Source organism: Rattus norvegicus, chromosome 18 (assembly GCF_021556685.1).
Source record: "Rattus norvegicus strain SHRSP/BbbUtx chromosome 18, alternate assembly SHRSP_T2T, whole genome shotgun sequence".
Lineage (NCBI taxonomy): Eukaryota > Metazoa > Chordata > Mammalia > Rodentia > Muridae > Rattus > Rattus norvegicus.
Window position 1 is genome coordinate 4187776 of NC_141551.1, and position 22246 is coordinate 4210021.

The 22246-nt window shown below is 43.5% G+C and overlaps 1 protein-coding gene across 39 annotated transcripts in view; it reads right to left on the minus strand.

The window, feature by feature from the left end:
* The window catches only part of Osbpl1a (oxysterol binding protein-like 1A), a 205195-nt gene that overhangs the window by 57835 nt on the left and 125114 nt on the right, over positions 1-22246 (minus strand). For all 39 annotated transcript variants that reach the window (XM_087592207.1, XM_087592205.1, XM_087592211.1 and 36 more), the window contains 1 exon segment: positions 3821-3977. In XM_087592207.1, the coding sequence (XP_087448333.1) occupies positions 3821-3977 (157 nt within the window).

Genomic DNA, 22246 nt, shown 5'->3' on the forward strand with positions numbered 1-22246 from the left:
AATGTCCTGACTACAGAGACTGGACTTGCTTCAAGGAACTCAATGCTCTTAATCAGCAGGAAGTAGTCTAAAGAGGTCTATGCCTCTTTCTCCTCTAACCTTTGTTCTCTCCTACCTAGTGTTAGGGGTTGGAAGGGACTAGGGTGGAATAAGGGTCGGAAGAGTGGTAGATAATAGAACCCAATAAAGCAGCCCAAAAAGCGCGTGTGTACAGCTCCAGTGAGGATAGAATCTGTACTAAATACTTCACGTTTTCTCAATACATTTATACTTCTGGAAAATACTGACATAGATTACATTTTTTAACTTATTTACTTCAACTTGTCTGTGAATCTCTAGAATAAAATCTTCATACACAAAACACAACTGTTAACAACAGTCCTCTCCCTTCGGCTTCCTAATAACTCATATCATACACAGTCATGGAGAGCAGAGAAGCTACCAACTACACGGGGGCTTGACCATCACATATCTCAGCATAACAAACTCTCGCAATCCACAACCATGCTTAAGATGGAGCTTCTCCCAAATTTACAGATAAGGGAGCTTGCGTTAATTAACGTCAGATGAAATAAACAATCTACCACTCCTACTGTGAGAAATCTTTCCCTATCTCAAAATTATGAAGATGTTTTAAGTTTCACATTTAGGTGTTTGGTTCATCTTGAATTTATAATTATATGCAGTTATGCCTTGGGATCTATGCAGCATCAGTTCTAAGGCCCCAGTTCCTGATATCAGCTGTATAAAATTGAGTCCTATGTGCACAGAAACCTACATTCTGTGTATTTAAATGTTCTCTAGATTACTTGTATTATCTATCATGAAACAATTATTTCAACTTTTGAAAGTACTTTCCATATATAGTAGTTTAAACCTGTAGATAGTGACCTGGAGATAGGGAGGGAACCCTGACTATGAGAGAGTTCATTGCTTATCCTCCCTGTAGTAGATAATTACTAATTATTCCACCACCCCCCATTTTTTCCCTCACTGCTCTACTGTCCTAGCTTTATTAAAAGACCAGCTTTCCCCACTTGATGTTTTTTCTACAGGTCAGTCAATTTCCTAGAAAAGTCTAAACTAAGTACTTTGTCACAGACCTTGACGTTCAGTAGAGAAAACCGTATCCTTTCACGTGATCTGGTTCCTGGGTTTGACTCTTGAAACCCCTCTGTGCTTCAGTATACACTTCAGAACCCACTTCACAGCTTCCAAGGAAAATGAATGCAACTTGAACTGAAATCGTATTATATCTACAGATCAATCTGACAAGAGGACCTTTATGACAATGAGTATTCATTTTCAAAATTATCAGTACCTTTTTCTGAGTAGGTGGGGTTTTTGGGGGGTGGCTAAAATTAATAAGCTTGTGACTTCCAGTAGTTGCTCCAAATATTTCTTTTCCTCTAGTTTTAATTCCAGTTTCTGTTGATAATTCACAAAAACGTAATTCTGTATGCAACAACCTTGCCAAATACTTTTACTAACTCTCATAATTTTTCTATGGATACTAAGTGTCTTCTATGTAGACAAATAAGTCATCTGTGGATAATGATAATTTTATTTCTCAAGTTTTTATGTGTTGAGAGCTATGGGCTCTCAATTAAAAATTTTTTTAAAAATTAATGAATAAAAATCATGTCTGATTCTGATGTTGCGGCTGTCTTAAGGTCTCATCTCTAAGCATTTGCTACAGCTGTTGAGCACCCCCTCTGCTGCAGTCTCTGAAACACTTGCTAATTTGGGGCAAGTTCATCTGCTAGGAAGCATCACTGTGTCCTCTAATGTGTGGATGCTGCTGAGACACTGAATGGCATTCTCAGGCCCTCCTGGGTTCAGCAATCGCTTACTGCCTACTTTGCATTTTTACATTATATCCAGTGACACACTGAAACCTAGAGCTAAACCTTTACCAAGGAGAACTATTTGGGGAAAAGTACTAAAAGAAATTTGGGGAAAAGTTTAAAAGAAATTAGGTACAAGTACAGAGAACTTCTCGCTTAGAATCTGACCCAGATGTCAAAAGAAGCCTTGTCAATATAACTCAATGCAGTATAGTGGGGGCTGAGCACTGACCTATCAACTAACGTATATTTTGTATCAGAAAAAAATGGTACTGTCTAATGAATGGAGTAAGAATTTAATCATTGTTAAATTATCTTTCTATTGGACAAATAGCTTCATGAAAAATTAGAAAAATGGTTGAAAATACTTTTAAAATTATCAGTATATCAGTTAAAATGAGCTTATAATCAGTAAAGTTTCTCATTTCTTATTTGAAAACAAAAAAGCGATTTATAATCCATATATACCCACATATCCCCTGGCTAGAGGTGAGTCTTACAAAACATGGGCATTTTCCAAGCCTGCAGTTATTAAGGCTTCTGACAATTTCCAAAGTTCTCTACTTCTGTTGAAACAGAGTAACAGAAGAACAAGTCATTACAGTTTCAATTTTAAAAGGATGCCCCTTACTTATAAATGAAACTTTCCTGGTTAGGTCTCTAGTTACTTATGTCTTCTCTCCCTACAACTTGGCCTGAACTGATCTGTGTATCTGGGTATGATTAAGAGAGCAGAATACATTAGTACCGCATAATCACTCTGAACACAAAATGGCTACCGCCTGGTGACAGCACACATACAGAAGGTTGAAGGCCAGAGGCGAGTCCCAGAGGCCACAGCACAGAGCAGCTGCTTGACCTCGGCACTGAACTTATTTGGGTATTTTAATAACTATCGCAAGAACTCAGATTGTTTTTTATTTTCCCAAATATTTTGCTTGTTTTGTCCCTGAGAACACATGTGTTTAGCGACTGGCTGTGTCTCTGAGAGATACCCATCTTGGGTTTACTAGGAGGCAGTTCAGGTCCTGGACACACATCAGTCCTATCTGCCAAAGGCGCTGCTGCTCACCAGGGAAAAGAGCTGCAGAAGGCACTACTAGCCGCACCCTATGTAGCAGAGAAATCATTAAAGCGTAAGAACCAACAAGGGAAATCTGCTCTGATCCAGTGATCCAGTTTCTAAGTCAGTGTCACACGGACTTTAAAAATCCACTTGTATTTTCTAAAAGAAATGCAAACTTAGAAAAACTTTTTAAACAAGGGACTGCACACAGAGCAGCACTGGACAATGCTTGTCCTTGACACTGCTTGAGGCAGCCGTGGTCAGAAGTGTGGTGTTATAAAACACACAGAAGACTGTTGGAGAAACTAACCACACGCATCTCCTCATGAAGACAACAGAAGAACCTACTTGACCGAAATATCTGAAACCAGAGAACTGTGGTGTCTGTTACATCTCATCATGTGGGACGATCTCCAGCACAAACCCACTGGGGAAATGAAGCACTAATGTCATTAGAGCATATAAAATGAAGGTGTTCAGCAAATCCTGACCTCAGTAACAGCCTTTGTTTAAATTTAACTAGATTGTGACCGCAGGCTGGCAACATTACTACTCGCTCTTAAAACCAACAAGAAGATCAAATGACTAGGAACCAAAATAGCACTGGTAGGCAGAGTCATAAAAGATGGATGGTGAGCCGGGTCCAGAGCGTCAGTGTCAGTGGGCGGCTCTGAGCGCCTCACTCCCAGCTCAAGGACTAGACGCGCCCTGAAAGCCTTGCTGCCGAAGCCAGCCTCTGCCCTGAACTTACAGGGGACATCCCTCCAAGCGGAAGACAAAGAAAGAGTACTTCCACTCCTGCCTTGGAAGTGGCACAGCAAGCAACAGGACTGGGGAGGAAGCAGAGAAAGGGAAGTACTAGGTTTCCGGCTCAGGCTGTGTGGTGATGACTGACTGGGGGCCATACCTGTGCTTTTTAATGCCGTTGGAGAGCGCATCTCCTCCGCCACAGTCCTTCCCTTCGGACATTCTGTGCTTCCCGCTGTTCGCAGGCACTTCGTTCTCTTCAAAGGCGCGTGCTGTCACAGCTTCCAGACAAGTCAGCGACCCCTCGGACTCGGACCCTGTGGCAGAGCAGGCTCATGATGAATGTCCTGAACCTGGGTGCAAGGCTTCACTAATAATGGAATCTCCTTCAACGCATCAGGCTGTGAAACTCAAGCAGCCTATTCTGTCCTTGCTCAATCCGTCCGCAAACACCTCCTCAGGGATTTCAGAGAAGCCGCTCTCACTGCGGCTCATATGGATTTATGTGACAGATGCACACTTATATAAAGTTACAGTTAAACTGATTTTATACACTTAGAGACAGCCAAAGACTACTGAGTCCTTTAAGAAATCGTATTCCGTACTCTTCCCACCTCCAAATTTCTATTCTCTTCCTTCTCAAGGCATCTTAACTTTAGCATACCCAAAAAAGGTTCAGTTTTAAAAACTTGTATATAAAGGAACATCTACAGTGCTGCTCTTATGACAAGTTTACGTCCCATCAAATCCTGCAGTAACAAGAGTAAAGGTAATTTGAGGAATACATGTAACAGCATGGCTCTGCCATGATTCATCTGAATTTCGGTGTCCATACATGAGTTGTGAGGCAGTTGTTCTAAGGACACTTCTAGTTGCCTAGGTACTCAGAATGGAGCCATCTGCTTGCTGGGAACCGAGAAGCTGATTCACTTCTGTACCATCCTCAGCAGCTGCTGAGGTCCTCACGGTCCACGTCGTCACCGAGCATCCTGGGAATGCTTGCGAAAGGTGAGGCCAGGCTCTGGATGCTAACAATCTCCTGGCTTGCAAGTGGGAACTTGGGATCCAAACCCCGGTTTTCTGACTCCTCACTGAAGAGTTTGTTTCAGCTCAAAGCAGTAGCCACTCATTCTCCAGGAGCCTTTTGACAGGAGGCCTCTATTTCTAGTTAAACACTATTCAAAGATGGTCTGTGACCTCCCATTTGACTCTACCCACTTGTGCTCAGCTCTGAGGAATAGCCTTGCACAGCTGGAACAACCGGATTGGTGCGTGTCAGTGCTGGCTCTTGGCTGTGACACATGTACTCAGCCCAGCAGCAAGCACCTTAGGCTTTTTCCTCTACCACATGCTAGCACTTGGCTCCATGTATGGAGTCTTATTGTGGTCCCATTAAGTTGATTCAGAAAGAAACTGGGACACAGTGCCATTTGTACCATAGCTGCTTGTATCATGTAGGATACCTTGAGTCCCGACTGGCAGAAAGGCCACAGTTCTGTTCTCTCTCACTCCTCACAATACAACATACACTACAAGTCCTCCCACACACACTGTTACACTGTTAGTTTCAATATGCTTGGTCCAGGGAGTGGCACTACTAGGAGGTGTGGCCTTGTTGAAGGAAATGTGTCACTGTAGGGGTGGGCAAAGAGAGCTTCCTCCTAGCTGCCTGAGGATACTGGTGGTCTCCTGGTTGCCTTCGAATCAAGATGTAGAATTCTTGGCTCCTTCTCTAGCGCTATGCCTGCTTGGATGCTGTCATACTTCCTGCCATGATAATTGACTGAACCTCTGAAACTGTAAGCCAGCCCCAATTAAATATTGTCCTCTATAAAAGTTGCTTGGTCATGGTGTCTGTTCACAGCAATGGAAACCCTAACTAGGATACCACAGTTTTAGCTCCTTGAAGTCAATTATAGTTCAGCAACTACATAAAAGATTCTAGAAACCATTTGTAAGCTTTAAATTGTGTGCACTGAGGCGACAGTACCTAATGTCATCTTGATCCTGGGGGATGGGGTGGTAAACATTTCTAACAGAAGCTTCAGGAGCAAGTCTGAGTCAAAGCTTGGGAACACACTGGCCAGGAGAGGTTCATGAGCTTCATGCCTACATCCTTTATCAGTAAACTATTCTGGGTAAACTATTGCAAATTTCAAGAGTTAGACAGCTTTGTCTTAGAATGATTTGAAATGCATTTGTACTATGTAATTTAGATGTCAAAAATAAAAAAGCAATCAAACAATCCTTAGATTTTTTTTTTTCTGAAACACTGCTATGCACAGGATACTCTGTGTTTGAAATGTAAGAGACACAAGTGACAGGAAAGGACTTTCCTACTTAAAAAGCTTTTGTCCTTTTTTTTTTTTTAACTAAAAAGATGTGTGGTAAACAGTAAACAAGAGATAGGTAAGCGTTTCCATGAGCAAAGGCAGACTTTCTCCAAGCTGAGGCCCCACTTTCATGGGTATTGGTCATTTTAGAAATATGCACATGGGGCCACCATGCTCTTCCCAGGGAGACAGATCAGATGGCACTGCAGACACTTGTCCTCTCTGGCTAGTGGTACCTGTCCACTCCCTGTGTCCCTTCTCTTTGTCATCTTTCTGTTCTTCCCCCTTCCTCTTTCTTGCCCTTACCTCCTCCCCAAATCTCTACTTCCTTACTTCCTCCAACTCTCTACTTCCTTACCTCCTCCCCAACTCTCTACTTCCTTACCTCCTCCCCAACTCCCTACTTCCTTACCTCCTCCCCAACTCTCTACTTCCTTACCTCCTCCCCAACTCCCTACTTCCTTACCTCCTCCCCAACTCTCTACTTCCTTACCTCCTCCCCAACTCCCTACTTCCTTACCTCCTCCCCAACTCTCTACTTCCTTACCTCCTCCCCAACTCCCTACTTCCTTACCTCCTCCCCAACTCCCTACTTCCTTACCTCCTCCAACTCTCTACTTCCTTACCTCCTCCAACTCTCTACTTCCTTACCTCCTCCAACTCTCTACTTCCTTACCTCCTCCCCAACTCCCTACTTCCTTACCTCCTCTCCAACTCTCTACTTCCTTACCTCCTCTCCAACTCTCTACTTCCTTACCTCCTCCAACTCTCTACTTCCTTACCTCCTCCCCAACTCCCTACTTCCTTACCTCCTCCCGAACTCTCTACTTCCTTACCTCCTCCTCCAACTCTCTACTTCCTTACCTCCTCCCCAACTCTCTACTTCCTTACCAATTCCCCAACTCCCTACTTCCTTACCTCCTCCCCAACTCTCTACTTCCTTACCTCCTCCCCAACTCTCTACTTCCTTACCTCCTCCCGAACTCCCTACTTCCTTACCTCCTCCCCAACTCTCTACTTCCTTACCTCCTCCCCAACTCTCTACTTCCTTACCTCCTCCCCAACTCCCTACTTCCTTACCTCCTCCCCAACTCTCTACTTCCTTACCTCCTCCAACTCCCTACTTCCTTACCTCCTCTCCAACTCTCTACTTCCTTACCTCCTCCCCAACTCTCTACTTCCTTACCTCCTCCCCAACTCCCTACTTCCTTACCTCCTCCCCAACTCTCTACTTCCTTACCTCCTCCAACTCTCTACTTCCTTACCTCCTCCCCAACTCTCTACTTCCTTACCTCCTCCCCAACTCTCTACTTCCTTACCTCCTCCAACTCCCTACTTCCTTACCTCCTCCCCAACTCTCTACTTCCTTACCTCCTCCCGAACTCCCTACTTCCTTACCTCCTCCCCAACTCTCTACTTCCTTACCTCCTCCCGAACTCTCTACTTCCTTACCTCCTCTCCCCAACTCTCTACTTCCTTACCTCCTCCAACTCTCTACTTCCTTACCTCCTCCCGAACTCCCTACTTCCTTACCTCCTCCCCAACTCTCTACTTCCTTACCTCCTCCCGAACTCTCTACTTCCTTACCTCCTCCCCAACTCTCTACTTCCTTACCTCCTCCCCAACTCTCTACTTCCTTACCTCCTCCCGAACTCTCTACTTCCTTACCTCCTCCCGAACTCTCTACTTCCTTACCTCCTCCCCAACTCCCTACTTCCTTACCTCCTCCCCAACTCTCTACTTCCTTACCTCCTCCCGAACTCTCTACTTCCTTACCTCCTCCCCAACTCTCTACTTCCTTACCTCCTCCCGAACTCTCTACTTCCTTACCTCCTCCCCAACTCTCTACTTCCTTACCTCCTCCCCAACTCCCTACTTCCTTACCTCCTCCCCAACTCTCTACTTCCTTACCTCCTCCCCAACTCTCTACTTCCTTACCTCCTCCAACTCCCTACTTCCTTACCTCCTCCCCAACTCTCTACTTCCTTACCTCCTCCCGAACTCCCTACTTCCTTACCTCCTCCCGAACTCTCTACTTCCTTACCTCCTCCCGAACTCTCTACTTCCTTACCTCCTCCCCAACTCTCTACTTCCTTACCTCCTCCCCAACTCCCTACTTCCTTACCTCCTCCCCAACTCTCTACTTCCTTACCTCCTCCCCAACTCTCTACTTCCTTACCTCCTCCAACTCTCTACTTCCTTACTTCCTCCCCTACTCTCTACTTCCTTACCTCCTCCTCTGTTGGACTATCAGTTAAAAAGCTCTGACAAAGGTTGCTAGGGAGTCCAGTAGCCATTTTTCAATCCTAATTGTGAATCACCTACCATCTCTGACTCTGCTCAATTCACCCCTCCCTTCCTAGGAGCCATGTGCAAAGCTGGCACAGGAGCTTCCCAAACAGGGGTCCCTGGCCGCTGCCCACAGTCTGGCAGACGTGCACTGTGTGAGAAACGAATCTGCTCAGTAAATCATTGCAGGTGCAGTAACGCAAGTCAGAATGAGGACAGCGGCCATCAGACGCCAGTCCACTCTCAGAGACAGTGTCAGTGAAGTGCTGAGTAAGCTGGCTAGAAGACAGACGGGGAGGAGAATGGCAGCGTCACATCACAGTGACCGTCCCAGGTAAGAAGTATGAGCCAGTACTGCAGCAACAAGATGCTTATCAAACAGCAGAGGAGGATACAGGAAGGAGCGTGCCTCATATGCATACGACATAGGATTTAAAAAAGGCAGCGAAAGCAGGCAGAGGACAGAGAGGATAAAAAACAGATGGGGGTGGCATCCTTCTGTGTTATATTGGAGGTAACTGAGCTTCCCTTTCTAGCAACTGCTTTTTACCTCATGGGTATGCTGAGCCATGAAGTTGATCATGTATGAAGGCAGACATTGCAGCATCCTTGGCAAGTGCAGAACCTCATGCAAGCAGTGCAGAACTAGCTGGCCCTAGTCCTTCAGCATAGCAAAGACCGCTCTCCCTAGGACCCGGGCCTAACCTTCATGGACACACCCTAAACACAAACATACCACCCATTTCCAGAGCCACACTGTTTCAAAAGGAGACGCAGTTCCAAACTGTTCGATCTCTCAATTACACGCTTCCTTTTGTAAGACTTGCCCTGATGGTGGTGTCTCCACAGTGATAGAATATAACTGGGATGTGACAGGCATGACCATTAAAGGAGATGCTTCTCATGCTTCGCACCGAGTGAGCAGTTCTGCTTCAGCGGGTGCTTGCATCATGATATGTTCTGTACTGTGGGCCCAAAAGTGAGATGGCCAACTGATAGGGAGTCCATGAAGCCTTGCCTTGTTAGGTGAATCATCTCAGGTGCTTGTTACAGTGACCAAAGCAGACACACTCAGATGGGAATGGTGACAGCAGTGTGAATAGACCTAATCCTACCACACGGCATGCTCACTGCTTAGAGAGGATGATCAATTTATATTTATAAATTTTACAATAAAAAAGTAATAACAAAAACACAAAGACAAAAAGGTAGCTCCAAACAGAAACCTGAGAGGCCAAAGGTCTTACACACTTACTACATGAACTGCATTCTGGTCCGTTCAGCTCTGACTCGGTATCACTCTCAGAAGATCATATGCGATCCTAACTGCTCCCACTGACTTTACTAATCCCATTGATTTTTTTAATATTTTTAAATGTAATCACAAAAAGTTGATTTTAACAATATATAGTTAGATTCATACCATTTAGCCATTTACCTTTTTTCTGAAATTTCCCCTGCAATTATGATCCTATAATATGCAAATGAACCCACTGATGCCTCACTGGTCCCTGAAAAATAGAGCAAGGGGGCTCTAATATTTCTGGCATCACTCCTAGATCTCCTTCAGGACAACTGGGAATATCCATCGGGTGTAAAGACAGTGACTGGGAAATGTGGTGTAGTTTCTAAAGAAGTCAGTGAGGTGCCATGGAAGTTATCATTTACAAAAAAAAGGGCTGCAACAAAACACAACGGAGAAGCGGAGGGTCACAACATCTCCGGTTAAAGTAAACAGTAGTAATATTAATGGAAGGGTGGAGACAAGATGAAGCCCTCTAACGTTTTTAATGTAATGATTCAAATGTTTAAAGCTCTAATCATATTAGAATTCAGAACCAGTCTCAACACAGATCAGATTGAACGTGGCACTGTGGTTAGGCTATGAAGTATCCACTGCTCTTGTGGGTCAAAGGCTACCTTCAGAGAAGTGATTACACAGATGGGCTCTGTCTAAGCTTCGTCCATCCCCCTGCTATCCACTGAGGGTAGGGTGGAAGGCGGGGCCTGAAGAAGATAGCAGACTATTAGGGACTTGCCTTTGAAGAATGTATCCTGTTCCTGGTACCCACACATTGCCCCTTGCCCTCTTCCCAGCCATTATGCAGTGAGCAATGTCCTCAGTCATAGATTCCATTCTATTAAAGACATTATGATGTTCTGTGTCACTATAGGCCAAATGACATTGAGCCAGTCAACTCTGGTTTAAAACAAATAACCTTTTTCCTTCTCTTAATTGACTTGCTCAGGCATTTTGTCACAGTGACAAAATGTCATTAACACAGTCCCTTTTCTAACCAAAATTGCATGGGCCAAGGACTGTGACTGGGTTATGGTGGCTCCAACATCACTCTAGAACTAAGATAATCCCTACCTTTGCCTTTTCAGAGTACAAGAGAGTTCCAGATGCTGACTTATTAGTCCTTCCTCCCATTAAAAGGCTAGAAGAGGAGGTCAGAAAGTTTACACTATAAACTTGCCAATCATTCTCCTGGGCTGTCCTGATAAGCAGTTGGACATGATCTTTGAAAACTAGCCCAAGAACAAGCAAGACCAAAGCAGAAGACTTGGAAGAACTGTGGGCAGCATGAGAATCATGCTTCCTCCTCTTAAGGTTACAGGAAGGGGAAGAAACGCAGGCTCAATTTAAAGTTTTCATTGTTAATGTTTATCCATGAACTAGAGCTGTTCTTAAAATGCCTGAAACAACCCAAGGAATAGCTTTAAATGTCAGTACCACAATTTTATTTGGCCATAGGTATAACTGCATTTGGCTGTAGTATAACTGTAGGTATTAAAAAATAATAGTAATAAATAAGTGAGCAGAACAAAGAAATAAAACTCACCACAATCCTAACTTAAATTATGAACTGAAAATAAGATGATTCCGGTGGTTGCCAAGAGACTGCTGTAGTAATTTATAAGGGACTGAGGGAAAGCATGAGGCAGCATCTTGGCCATGTATGTGGGTCACAGACATTCTAGACACCCTCCTCATAGGAAGTCTGAGGTCAAAAGCTTCTTAAAAGTACCTGCTGGTCCCAAAGGAATAAGTCTATTCTGTTTTCTTTCAAATTCTTTGCATGTAGTTGAAGAATTACATGAACCACAACAACATGCTTTGGAAAACCTTAATGTACCTGAGTACAAAATCTCACGTTCCCAACTAGTCTTAGTTGACAGACTCTTCTACATGAAGGTCACAGATGTGTCTAAGAATTCTGCAGCTGAAGCCCAGTTACAGAGAAACTATACTTTGGAAGGGAGTTTCACATGACCAACAAACACAGCAGCTAAAAACTAGCTTCAGAGACAGTTTGGAGAGCTTAATGAGATATTGCTGGTGCCCTCCAAGAACTCAACATTCATAACAACAGAAGACAGACATAAGCACATCTGCAAGCACACGTTTGAGACTTTTGAGAATGTGGGGGGAGCTGCTCTTAGGAAAGGTAGGGCCAGTTCTGAAAAAACCTGACAGACAGACTTCAGTAGGAAGGATAAAGCCAATGACTTCAAGGCAAGGCAGAACACTGGTGTCGGTGAGAACTGGATGGTGAAGGTATGTGGCCAAGATGGCATGGCACAGCCAGAGAAGAGGGTAGTCACAGAGAAAGACAGAGTCCTCAGAGACTAGTGTTACACAAGGTCAGACTTGAACCCATGGGTGACAGGAGCCAACAATTATCTTACAGGATGATGACTAACATTTGATTTAGACTTTGCATATGGCCCTGATACATCATTTCCTATGGTACTCTAACTACAGGCTTGGATTAAAATCACAGAAAGGATTTAAGAATTTGGGAGTCCCAATGTCCAACATCAGTTTCTCCGAGTCAAAATCAGACTGGTAGGACAGTACTGTACCTGGGGCCTCTAGAGAGGACCCTTGAGTTATTCTTCCCATCCAGACGGGTGCAGGTGTTGCAAGTTCCTAATCCAATTTCTAGCTACCTCCATGTCACCTCTCCTCATGTAGCTATGTAATCTGCCTTCTTGCCTCTTATGAGAGCATTTGTGAAAAGACTTTGACAGAACCCAGAATTCTGACAGCCTCTATACTACAAAGACCCTAATCAATCATATCTGCAAAGATCATATTGTGCAAATGAGGTACTGTTTACAAGTTCTAGCAATTATGTGGGCATATGTCTAGAGGTCTGCTTCTCAGTACACCTAGGGACATAATGTGTGAAAAACAGATAAAGAATGTGAATAGGAGTCCTATCAGGAGAGCAGTGTCATATCTGTGGGATCCAAAAGGAGAGAGTGGCTAAGGTACCAGAGGTGAGTGAAAATTAGACAAGGATAGCTCTTACTCACTTGCTCAATTCATATTTGCTGAGTACTTCTTTAACTAACATCTTTGAACCGAACAAAAGTACCTTCCCCGATTAAGTAGCTTATTGTCTAGTTATGTGCAATCAACAAACAGATGCTTATTATGTGAAAGACATTACCAGAATAGAAAACAACTGTAATTATTTCCATTAAACAGAAAAGCCAGGAAGTGAGATATTAAGCACAACAGACTATAGATGCCTTGGTTAAGAGACTTCCAAGAAGAAAGAACAAAAACAGAGGCCTGAGGGCACACATGGCAAATCCAAGACCTAGCATTGGCTCAGTATGACTGGAATGAGGGAGGTGACAAGGCAGGTGTGAGAAAGGGGAAAAGAACCAGGTCCTAAAGATGCTGGTGCTTACTGGAGGGCTCTATGCAAAGGCAATGCAGATCCATGCCTACAAAGGATCCCTCGGCATCCAGTACTAAAACACTGTGATGACAAAGGTACCAGCAGGGAGACCAGTTGGAGAGCTACTGAGACAAGGCAGCTGACACACGAAAGGAGGATGGGAGCAGGTAGATGAAGCACACATGTCCAGATTCTGCTGTTCTTTAAAGGTCAATCTGACAGGATTTAATGATGGGTGGGATGTGGAAAATAAAAGTCTCTTGTGGATCATGCAAGGGTCCAACACTGGCCTCTGTGAATGGTAATGCAGACCCTCCATTTACCGAGGTGTAGAAGTCAAACTTGTGGGAGGGACAGTGTGCAGGAACTCAGGATCTCTCTCATAGCCACCTAATGGTATGTAGGCATCCCCAGTAGACAGTTAAATACTACAGCAAGGTAAGTGTTAGGATGAGTTGGGGATCCCGATGAAGACTGAGGCTGGAGACACAGACCTGGTAGTTATCAAAATGGGGGCAAAGTCTAAAGGCATGGAAGCAAGGCCACATGGGCTGTGATGTACACCTGAGTCCCCAAGGAATTGTAAAAGTGTGAATTCTTTCTTCTGCCTCTGAACTGGGCCCCAGGTTTTATGTAATTACTAAACTCTCAGGAGATCTCCAAGTTACTGGTCTGGGGACTACATGGAGAGCAGTAATGGCTTATTAAGTCTTGACAGAGCAACACCATGTTGTCACAAAGTTCACACTCTAGAAAGCTCCATGTTTCAAGTGAGTTTTTCTGTGGGCCATACTTATAGCTTTGCTTGGGCATCTGTGGTTCCACTGACCCATGGCAGAACAAGCACAAGTCTAGAGCATGAAGAAGGAAAAAGAACAGGTTCAATGCTGTGGGACAAGTGTGGAGAAGGCGTCTAGTGATGAGGGAAAAGAGCATTAAGAATGTCTGTTGTCAATCCATGAGCACAGGTGGTCTTTCCATCTTCTGAAGTCTTCTTTAATTTCTTCAGAGACTTGAAGTTCTTGTCATACAGATCTTTCACTTGGTTACAGTCACACTGGGGTATTTTATATTATTAAGACTATTGTGAAGGGTGTTGGTTCCCTAATTTCTTTCTCAGCCTCTTTATCCTTTGAGTAGAGGAAGGCTACTGATTTGTCTGAGTTAATTTTATACCCAGCCACTTTGCTGAAATTGTTTATCAGGTTTAGTAGTTCTCTGGTGGAACTTTTGAAGTCACTTATGTATACATCATATCATCTGCAAATAGTGATATTTTGACTTCTTCCTTTCCAATCTGTATCCCTTTGACCTCCTTTTGTTGTCTAATTGCTCTGGCTAGAACTTTGAGTACCGTATAGAATAGGTAGGGAGAGAATGGGCAGCCTTGTCTAGTCCCTGATTTTAGTGGGATTGCTTCAAGTTTCTCTCTGTTTTGTTTGATGTTGGCTACCGGTTTGCTGTATATGGCTTTACCATGTTTAGGTATGGGCCTTGAATTCCTGATCTTTCCAAGACTTTTAACACAAATGGGTGTTGAATTTTTTCAAATGCTTTCTCAGCATCTAATGAAATGATCATTTGGGTTTTTTCTTTGAGTTTGTTTATATAATGGATTATGTTGATGGATTTTTGTATATTGAACCATCCCTACATCCCTGGAATGAAGCCTACTTGATTATAGTAAATGATCATTTTGATGTGTTTTTGGATTTGGTTTATAAGAATTTTATTGAGTATTTTTGCATCAATATTCATAAAAAATGGTCTGAAGTTCTCTGTGTTGGGTCTTTCTGTTGTTTAGGTATAAAGGTAATTGTGGCTTCAGAGAACAAATTAGGTAGTGCTCCCCTGAGAGCTCCCAGAGACTAAACCACCAACCAAAGACTACACATGGAGGGACCCCATGGCTCCAGCTGCATGTGTAGCAGAGGATGGCCTTATCTGGAATCAATTGGAAGAGAGGCCCTGGGTCCTGTGATGATTCAATGCTCCAGTGTAGGGGAATGCCAGGGAAGTGAGGGGGAGTGGGTGGGAGGGTGGGGGAGCACCCTCATAGAAGCAGAAGGAGGGGGAATGGGGTAGGGGATTGGGGAGGGGAAACTGGGAAAGGGGATAACATAAAAGTGTAAATAAATAAAATGTTCAATTAAAAAAAAGAATGTATGTCGTAAGCATGAACAAAGAAGAGCAGTAGAGGCAAGTTGATGGCCCAGGACAGATGTGAGGACAAGGAGACACGTGACTGGGTAAAGAACGATGCCTTTATGTGGATGACAGAGGTTAGAACACCAGGCACGGAGCGGCTGGCTTCAGTAAAGAACTGTGGCTGTGATAATCACCATGACCAAAAATAAGGGAGGTCTCTCAGTTACCTTTCTATTGTGACAAATGTCATGCCCAAGCTTATTCATAAAAGAAAGCATTTAATTTAGTTTATAGTCCACGATGGCAAGACAAAGGCATGGTAACAGGGACAGCTGAGAGCTGTCCTTCCATCACAAGGAAGCAGAGGGCACAGTGGGAATGGCACTAGTCTTTGAAACCTCACAGCTTGTCACTCGTGACACACCTCCAACAAAACCATGCTTCCTAATCTTTCCCAAATGGCTCCACACCTAGGGACCACACTGAAACACATGAGCTCATGGAGTCCATTCTCATTTCAAACCAAGAACAGGAGGAAAGGGATACATTCTGATCACGGTCTACCATTGAGGGAAGCCAAGAGAAAAACCCAGTGGCATAAATCAGATACCGTAGAGGAACACTGCTAACTGGCTTAGTTTGCTAGTCCAAAGTTCCAATGTCTTCCACATTCTTTCAAAGAAACAGCATGGTCAGGCCTGTTACAGCAACACTTCAGCATTAGTTACTTTTTTTTTTTTTTTAACTGTAGGGATAAACACCACAATGAAAGCAACTTCAGGAAGAGTTTATTTTGGCTTATAGTTCCAGAGGGAGAGTCCCTGGCAGAGGGGAAAAACAACAGCAGTGCAGGGTAAGAAGCTAATGGAGCTCATCTTCGACCACAGGCAGGAAGCAGATTGAACAGAAATGCAGCAAGGCTATGAACTCTTAAAGCTGGTCCCCAGAGATGTGCTTCCTCTAGCAGGGCTCCACCTGCTAAAGGTTCTTCCACCTTCCCAGGTAGCACCAACCAGGAACCAAATGTTCAAATAGATGAGCCTAGGGGAACATTTATGATTCAAACTACCACACAGACCCTGTTTATCTATGCCTATAGAATACAAAAGCATACAAAAGGGCACAGGGGCGCATGTGCTTATAAGATGCTGGCTTTGTTAGTAGAAATAAGCAGCTTGCCAGTGATACAGGTAATGTCTCCACTGGATGAAAGATTTGGTGGGCAGCAAAAATGGATGGAAGGAACAGCCAAGGACTTAAAATTAAGAACTGCTGGCAGGGACTAGCAAGATGTTGCTGGAAACTGATGCAGAAGAGGAAGGACGGCCTGGAGCTGAACAGGCTGGGCCCATCTGGGGAGAGACTGCAGCAGGAGGCTATGTGATAGCCCACACAGTCTAAGCAGGGAGAGAGGACACAGGATCAGATAGCAAGTGACTTGGTGCAGTCAAAGAAGTGTCAGGGCAGAGCTTTACACATGGAGCAAAGAAAAGGAGACAGAGCTCTTCTCATAGACCCAAGATTTCAGAGGAGAATATTACAAAGAAGACAAACGTGGGTCTGAACTTGGGAGTGAGGCTGCTGAGGACTGGACGACCAGATACCTTATCACACACATCACCGTCTATGCTACAGTCTCTCCTCCTAGCCTGCCAACAAGCCTACCAATCCCAAAGACTGAATCTTTCTTATCTGGGTACATTTATACCTAACCAAGAAACTGAGGTGCCACGCGCTTAAAATATATTTCTAACAAAATCCTCACAAACTTAGGAAGCACAAAATGCATAATGAATCCTAATGTAGACATTTATTTAATTAATTGAAAATGAGAGAGAAAAGACAGATAGACAGACAGACAGACAGACAGACAGACAGACACACACACACACACACACACACACACACACACACGAGATCTAGGTCCAATGATGTTTGCCTTTAAATCCAGCTCTTGGGAAACTTGGAAAGAAGGAGGAGTTTGAGTCTACTCTCAGCTACATAATGAATTTAAGATGAACCTGGACTGTATAGTTAACATTAAAGTTTAACAAACAAACAAACGAAAAAACCCCAAAGTCAATCTAAAGCTTAAAGGACAAACTGCATTCACTAGTATATACCTACACTAAATACACACCACAAATGGACAATGAGAACACCCCACTACTCTCACTCTACATTTACACTACAGAAGGGATGTGGTTACTGTCGCATCCTCTCTAGAATGCTGTACAATATGCACCATAGAGAAGACTTAGTAACAGTCACATCCTATGGTCTGAAGTCTATTGTGCTGTGCAGCAACCAATTCATCACAGAGAAACCACCCTTAAGGAACTCACAGTGTTTGGGATTAAAGAAACAAGTGCTATGAAAAATAAACAGCAAGAACAAGGCAGCATTTTGTTCTTTATCAAGTACACGAGGTGGCAGACACAAAGTATAAAGAGGTAACTGAGATCACCCAATAGCAGCAGGCCTAGAGAACATGGAAACAATATCAAAGAGGGACATATAAAAAGATACAGCTATTGTTAAAAGTTAAGCTGCAGGGCTGGAGAGATGGCTCAGTGGTTAGCAGCACAGTGCTGCTTTTCCAGAGGTCCTGAGTTCAATTCCCAGCAACCACATGGTGGCTTACAACCATCTGTAATGGGATCTGATGCCCTCTTCTGAAGACAATGGCAGTGTACTCATATACATTAGATAAATTTTAAAAAGTTAAGCTGCAGAAGAGTTGTGAAATGTGGGAATGGAACCTGAAGAACAGTGAACAGTGTCATCTTGGGGTTTTACTGCTGTGAAGAGACACCATGACCAAGGCAACTCTTATACAGGACAACATTTCATATTCAAAGCACCACATGTGTCTTAAACGCTCACTGTGCACTTCCAGCCTTTACTAAAGGCATTAACAATGTGGACCAATCCTGTGCCTGCTCTGTGTAAACACCATTGGCCTTATCAACATGCCAAATAGTAGACCCCAACAAATGCAACTAGGTGGCCCAGGCTACTGTGAAATGACAAAGGAAGTCATTATCCTCTGCTTTGGTTTTAGTTTTAATTGATTGAAAAAGAAATGTGTGATGTATCAATGCCTTGCACTTAAACAGCTCCTGTTATGTGACATAATCCACATGACTGGATCTTATGTACGGCTCATGGACATTTCCACACAGACAGTAGTAAGAGGAAAGCATGCAAGAAAGCCTCTTTGAGTGACTGATCTCGGCATGCTTCTAAAAGGAGGGTGAGCAAATCCTGAGTTATAATGGTCATGGAGAGGCATCCCTCCATCGATACAGTAAACACAGCATTGTGTGCTTGAAGACGATCCCTTGCAAGATGACTATAAGCTCATAAAGTCTACAATTTGGTTTCTCCCCCAAGATGCTGCTGCCTCCCTGTACCCTGAGGTCTCACGGTGCCACCTGACAACTACTTAACCAGAAGGTTCATTTCTGGGCCATCTCATTCTCCTCTCATCTGTCACCCCCATCCTTCACTACCACAGAATCCAAACCAGTGACCACAGATACATGAAACCAGCAAGAGCTGACAAGCTTGGGCTCACTGTTGATGTTCAATATGTTTGTAAGAAAGACAGAAATATTGTCAGCATTTATTTAACAAGCTTTTGGAAAGTGCTGTTGCTGTGCTCAGCACCTCAGAGTTAGAAACAGAGATGTCCCCAAAGTGTCAGGTACCAGGCAATACACTGCTCCAAAAGGAAGTGCCACGACTGTAGAAGAGGAATGCCGGAGGGTCTCTGTGAGCTCTGGAGAGACAAAAGCACCTTAGAGAAGAGACAGCCTGAGGTAGGTGAAAGGTGTAGGAAGAACCACTGATTCTAAAAGTGTATTTGCTGCCAGAATAAAGCTTTCCTACAGAACAAACTATAATTTTGCTTCTGGTTGAATCTTTTTGCTTTAATATACACTGAATGTTTAACCTTTCCCCCACAAGATGTCCACTGAACTATAGTTGGGATTTTATTGGATGTAGCCACTCCTTACACACACACACACACACACACACACACACACACACACACACCACAGTGAACCTGGAAAGTGATGCCTCATTAATTTTTCTCCTTTTAAATAATTTAACTCAGGAGTATTTAATCAAATTGTAAGAAAGGAATTTGATCTCTTTGTGGAATTTTGTAAAATAGTCACTAAGCATACTGGAAAAATAATTTTCTCAAGACATCCCACTGGCTGGAAAAGAAATATTACATGCTGCCATGGGCTCTGTGCCACAGTGGGTGTTACCCACCAGTTAGTAGATTTCCAGTGATCCTGTGTATCTGGAAATGCTCAAGGGGACACAATAAAGGGAAACAGGAAATCATGTGAAATCCAGGCAAATCAAAGAATCCTTTTCTTTTAAAAAGATGATACAAGTTAGCCACTTCCCAGACTTTAAAGTGTTTATTTTCTAATTTTGGCTACTAAAATAAAAGTTTTCAAATTATTAAAAACTTTTAAGAACTAACTTTCAACAAGCTAGTAATGCTGCTCAGTGAGGCCAAGTGCTTGCCACCCAAAAATGGGAACTAGGCAACCACATAGATGCCAGGCGTGCAGCGTCCATGTATGACCCCAGGGCTAAGAAGGAAGGACCTGAGGGCCAGGCAACCTGGGTGAAATGTGCGGCTCCAAGTTCAGTGAAAGACTCCGCCTCAAAAAGCAAGTGAAAAAGCAAGGTGAAGCAAATGACCTACTCACTCATGAGATGGGCTTGGGACCTAATAGAAAGCTCTCAACAAAAGGAAAATAATGGCTAAGAAATATCTCAAAAAAGTTTTTGTTACCTACCTCAGCAAATAGGAAAATTCGAATGAAAATAACACTGAAGCGTTACAATGTTCCACTCAGAATGGCAAAGGTACAGAGGACAAGGCATAGCACTGAAGGAGGGACTGTGGGGAAAAGGGAACTTCCGCTTGCTTGCTGTCGGATTACAGACTAATGTAGCCATAGTGAAAATCACCGTGGAAAATTCTCCAAGAAACTAAAAGTAAATCTACAATATTACCCATCCATTCACTCCCTGGCATGTGCCCAAAGGACTGTAGGTCTCTGCTCAGCCAAGCTGATTGCTTCTCTATTCACAGTAGCAGGAAACAGAAATACCCTACATGTCCTACAGCCAACAAATGGATAATGAAAATGTGGTACATCTCCACTGTGGAACCCTACTCAGATTCAGAGAAAATAAGATTATGACCTCTTAAGGTAACTGGATAGAACTAGGAGAGGTCATGAGTGAGGGAGCCCAGACCCCAAAAGACAAATGCTCTGTGTTCTCTTTTATTGGAGGTTCCTAGTTCCAAAGTTACTACAACCTGTAGTAACTACAGAAACTGGGAAATTAAAACAGGACCACTGTCAGGCTGGGGTGTTGGTATCAATAGGGAGGCAGAAACACTCTGATCAGGGAAATAGGGAGGTGAGACTGTAGAGAGGGGGAGGGAGGCAAACTGAGAAAAGGTAGAAGAATAAGGGGGATATCAGGAATCACATGATCTGCTGGGGAAATGGGGAAAAGGGATCTTTAGGGAAGGAGGAGGGAAGTAAATATAGAGAAAGGAGGTGGGTGGTTAAAATAAAAAGGAACCTGGAAAAGACACAAGGGATCATGCTATTAACTGTTTATTAAACCCTTTGGGTTTCTGCCTGTGCCTGGAGCTGAACCAGTCCCACAGTTCTCTGCACCCAAAACCCATGGGACAGAAAGCTGGACTCTCATTAGTGTGGACATTCCTGAGAGCTCAGGGGAAACCTCCACTTCTGCTCAATTCCTGGCCCAAAAGGAACCTGCATAGTACCTTGTGTACCCTGTGGGCATAGGAAGCTAGGAGCAGTTACGGGCCGGACCCTCCCGGTTTCTGTGTGCCAAGAGCTGTGAGCCAGTCACCAGGAGGGCTGACACACCTGAGAGCAGAGGAAAGACCAACTCTTCTGCTCCTCCTGCAGACCTCTGGACACACAAGCCAAGGAGCAGTCTCAGACAAGACCCTTTAGGTTTCTGCCTGCGCTTAGAGCCAAACCAGTCCCACAGCTCTCTGTACCCAAATCCTGTGGGGCAGAGAGCTGGACTCTCAGAAATAAGGACATTCCTGAGAGCTCAGGGGAGACCTCTACTTCTGCTCACATTCCTGGCCCAAGAAGAACCCGCCTAGTGTACCTCACCCAATAGTGGAAGATTTGAACACCCGACTCTAATCAATGGACAGACCATGAAAACAGAAACTAGAGACACAGAGAAACTAACAGAATTTATGAACCAAATGGATTTAACATATATTTTTAGAACATTTCATCCTAAAACAAAAAGAATATACCTTCTCCTCAGCACCCCATGGTACCTTCTCCAAAATTGACCACAGTCACAAAACAGGCCTCAACAGATACAAGAAGATTGAAATAATCCCACACATCCCATCAGACCACCATGCACTAAGGCTGGTCTTCAATAACAACAATAACGACTGAAAGCCCACATACACAAGGAAGTTGAACAACACTCTAGTCAATGACAACTTGGTCAGGGAAGAAATAAAGAATGAAATTAAATACTTTTTAGAATTTAATGAAAATGAAGGCACAACATACCCAAACTTATGGAACACAATGAAAGCTGTGCTGAGAGGAAAATTCATAGCTCTGAGTGCCTCCAAAAAGAAATTGGAGAGAGCATACCTGAGCAGTTTGACAGCTCACCTGAAAGCTCTAGAACAAAAAAGGAAGCAAATACAACTAAGAGGGGTAGAAAGCAGCAAATAATCAAACTCAGGGCTGAAATCAGCAAAGTAGAAACAAAAATAACTATACAAAGAATCAACAAAACCAGGAGCCAGTTCTTTGAGAAAAATAAAAAATATAGATAAAGCCTTAGCCAGACTAACCACGGGCACAGAGAGTTTATCCAAATTAACAAAATCAGAAATGAAATGGGAGACATAACAGAATCTGAGGAAATTCAAAAAATCATCAGATCCTACTACAAAAGCCTATATTCAACAAAACTGGGAAATCTGGAGGAAATGGACAATTTTCTAGACAGACACCAGGTACCAAAGTTAAATCATAATCAGATAAA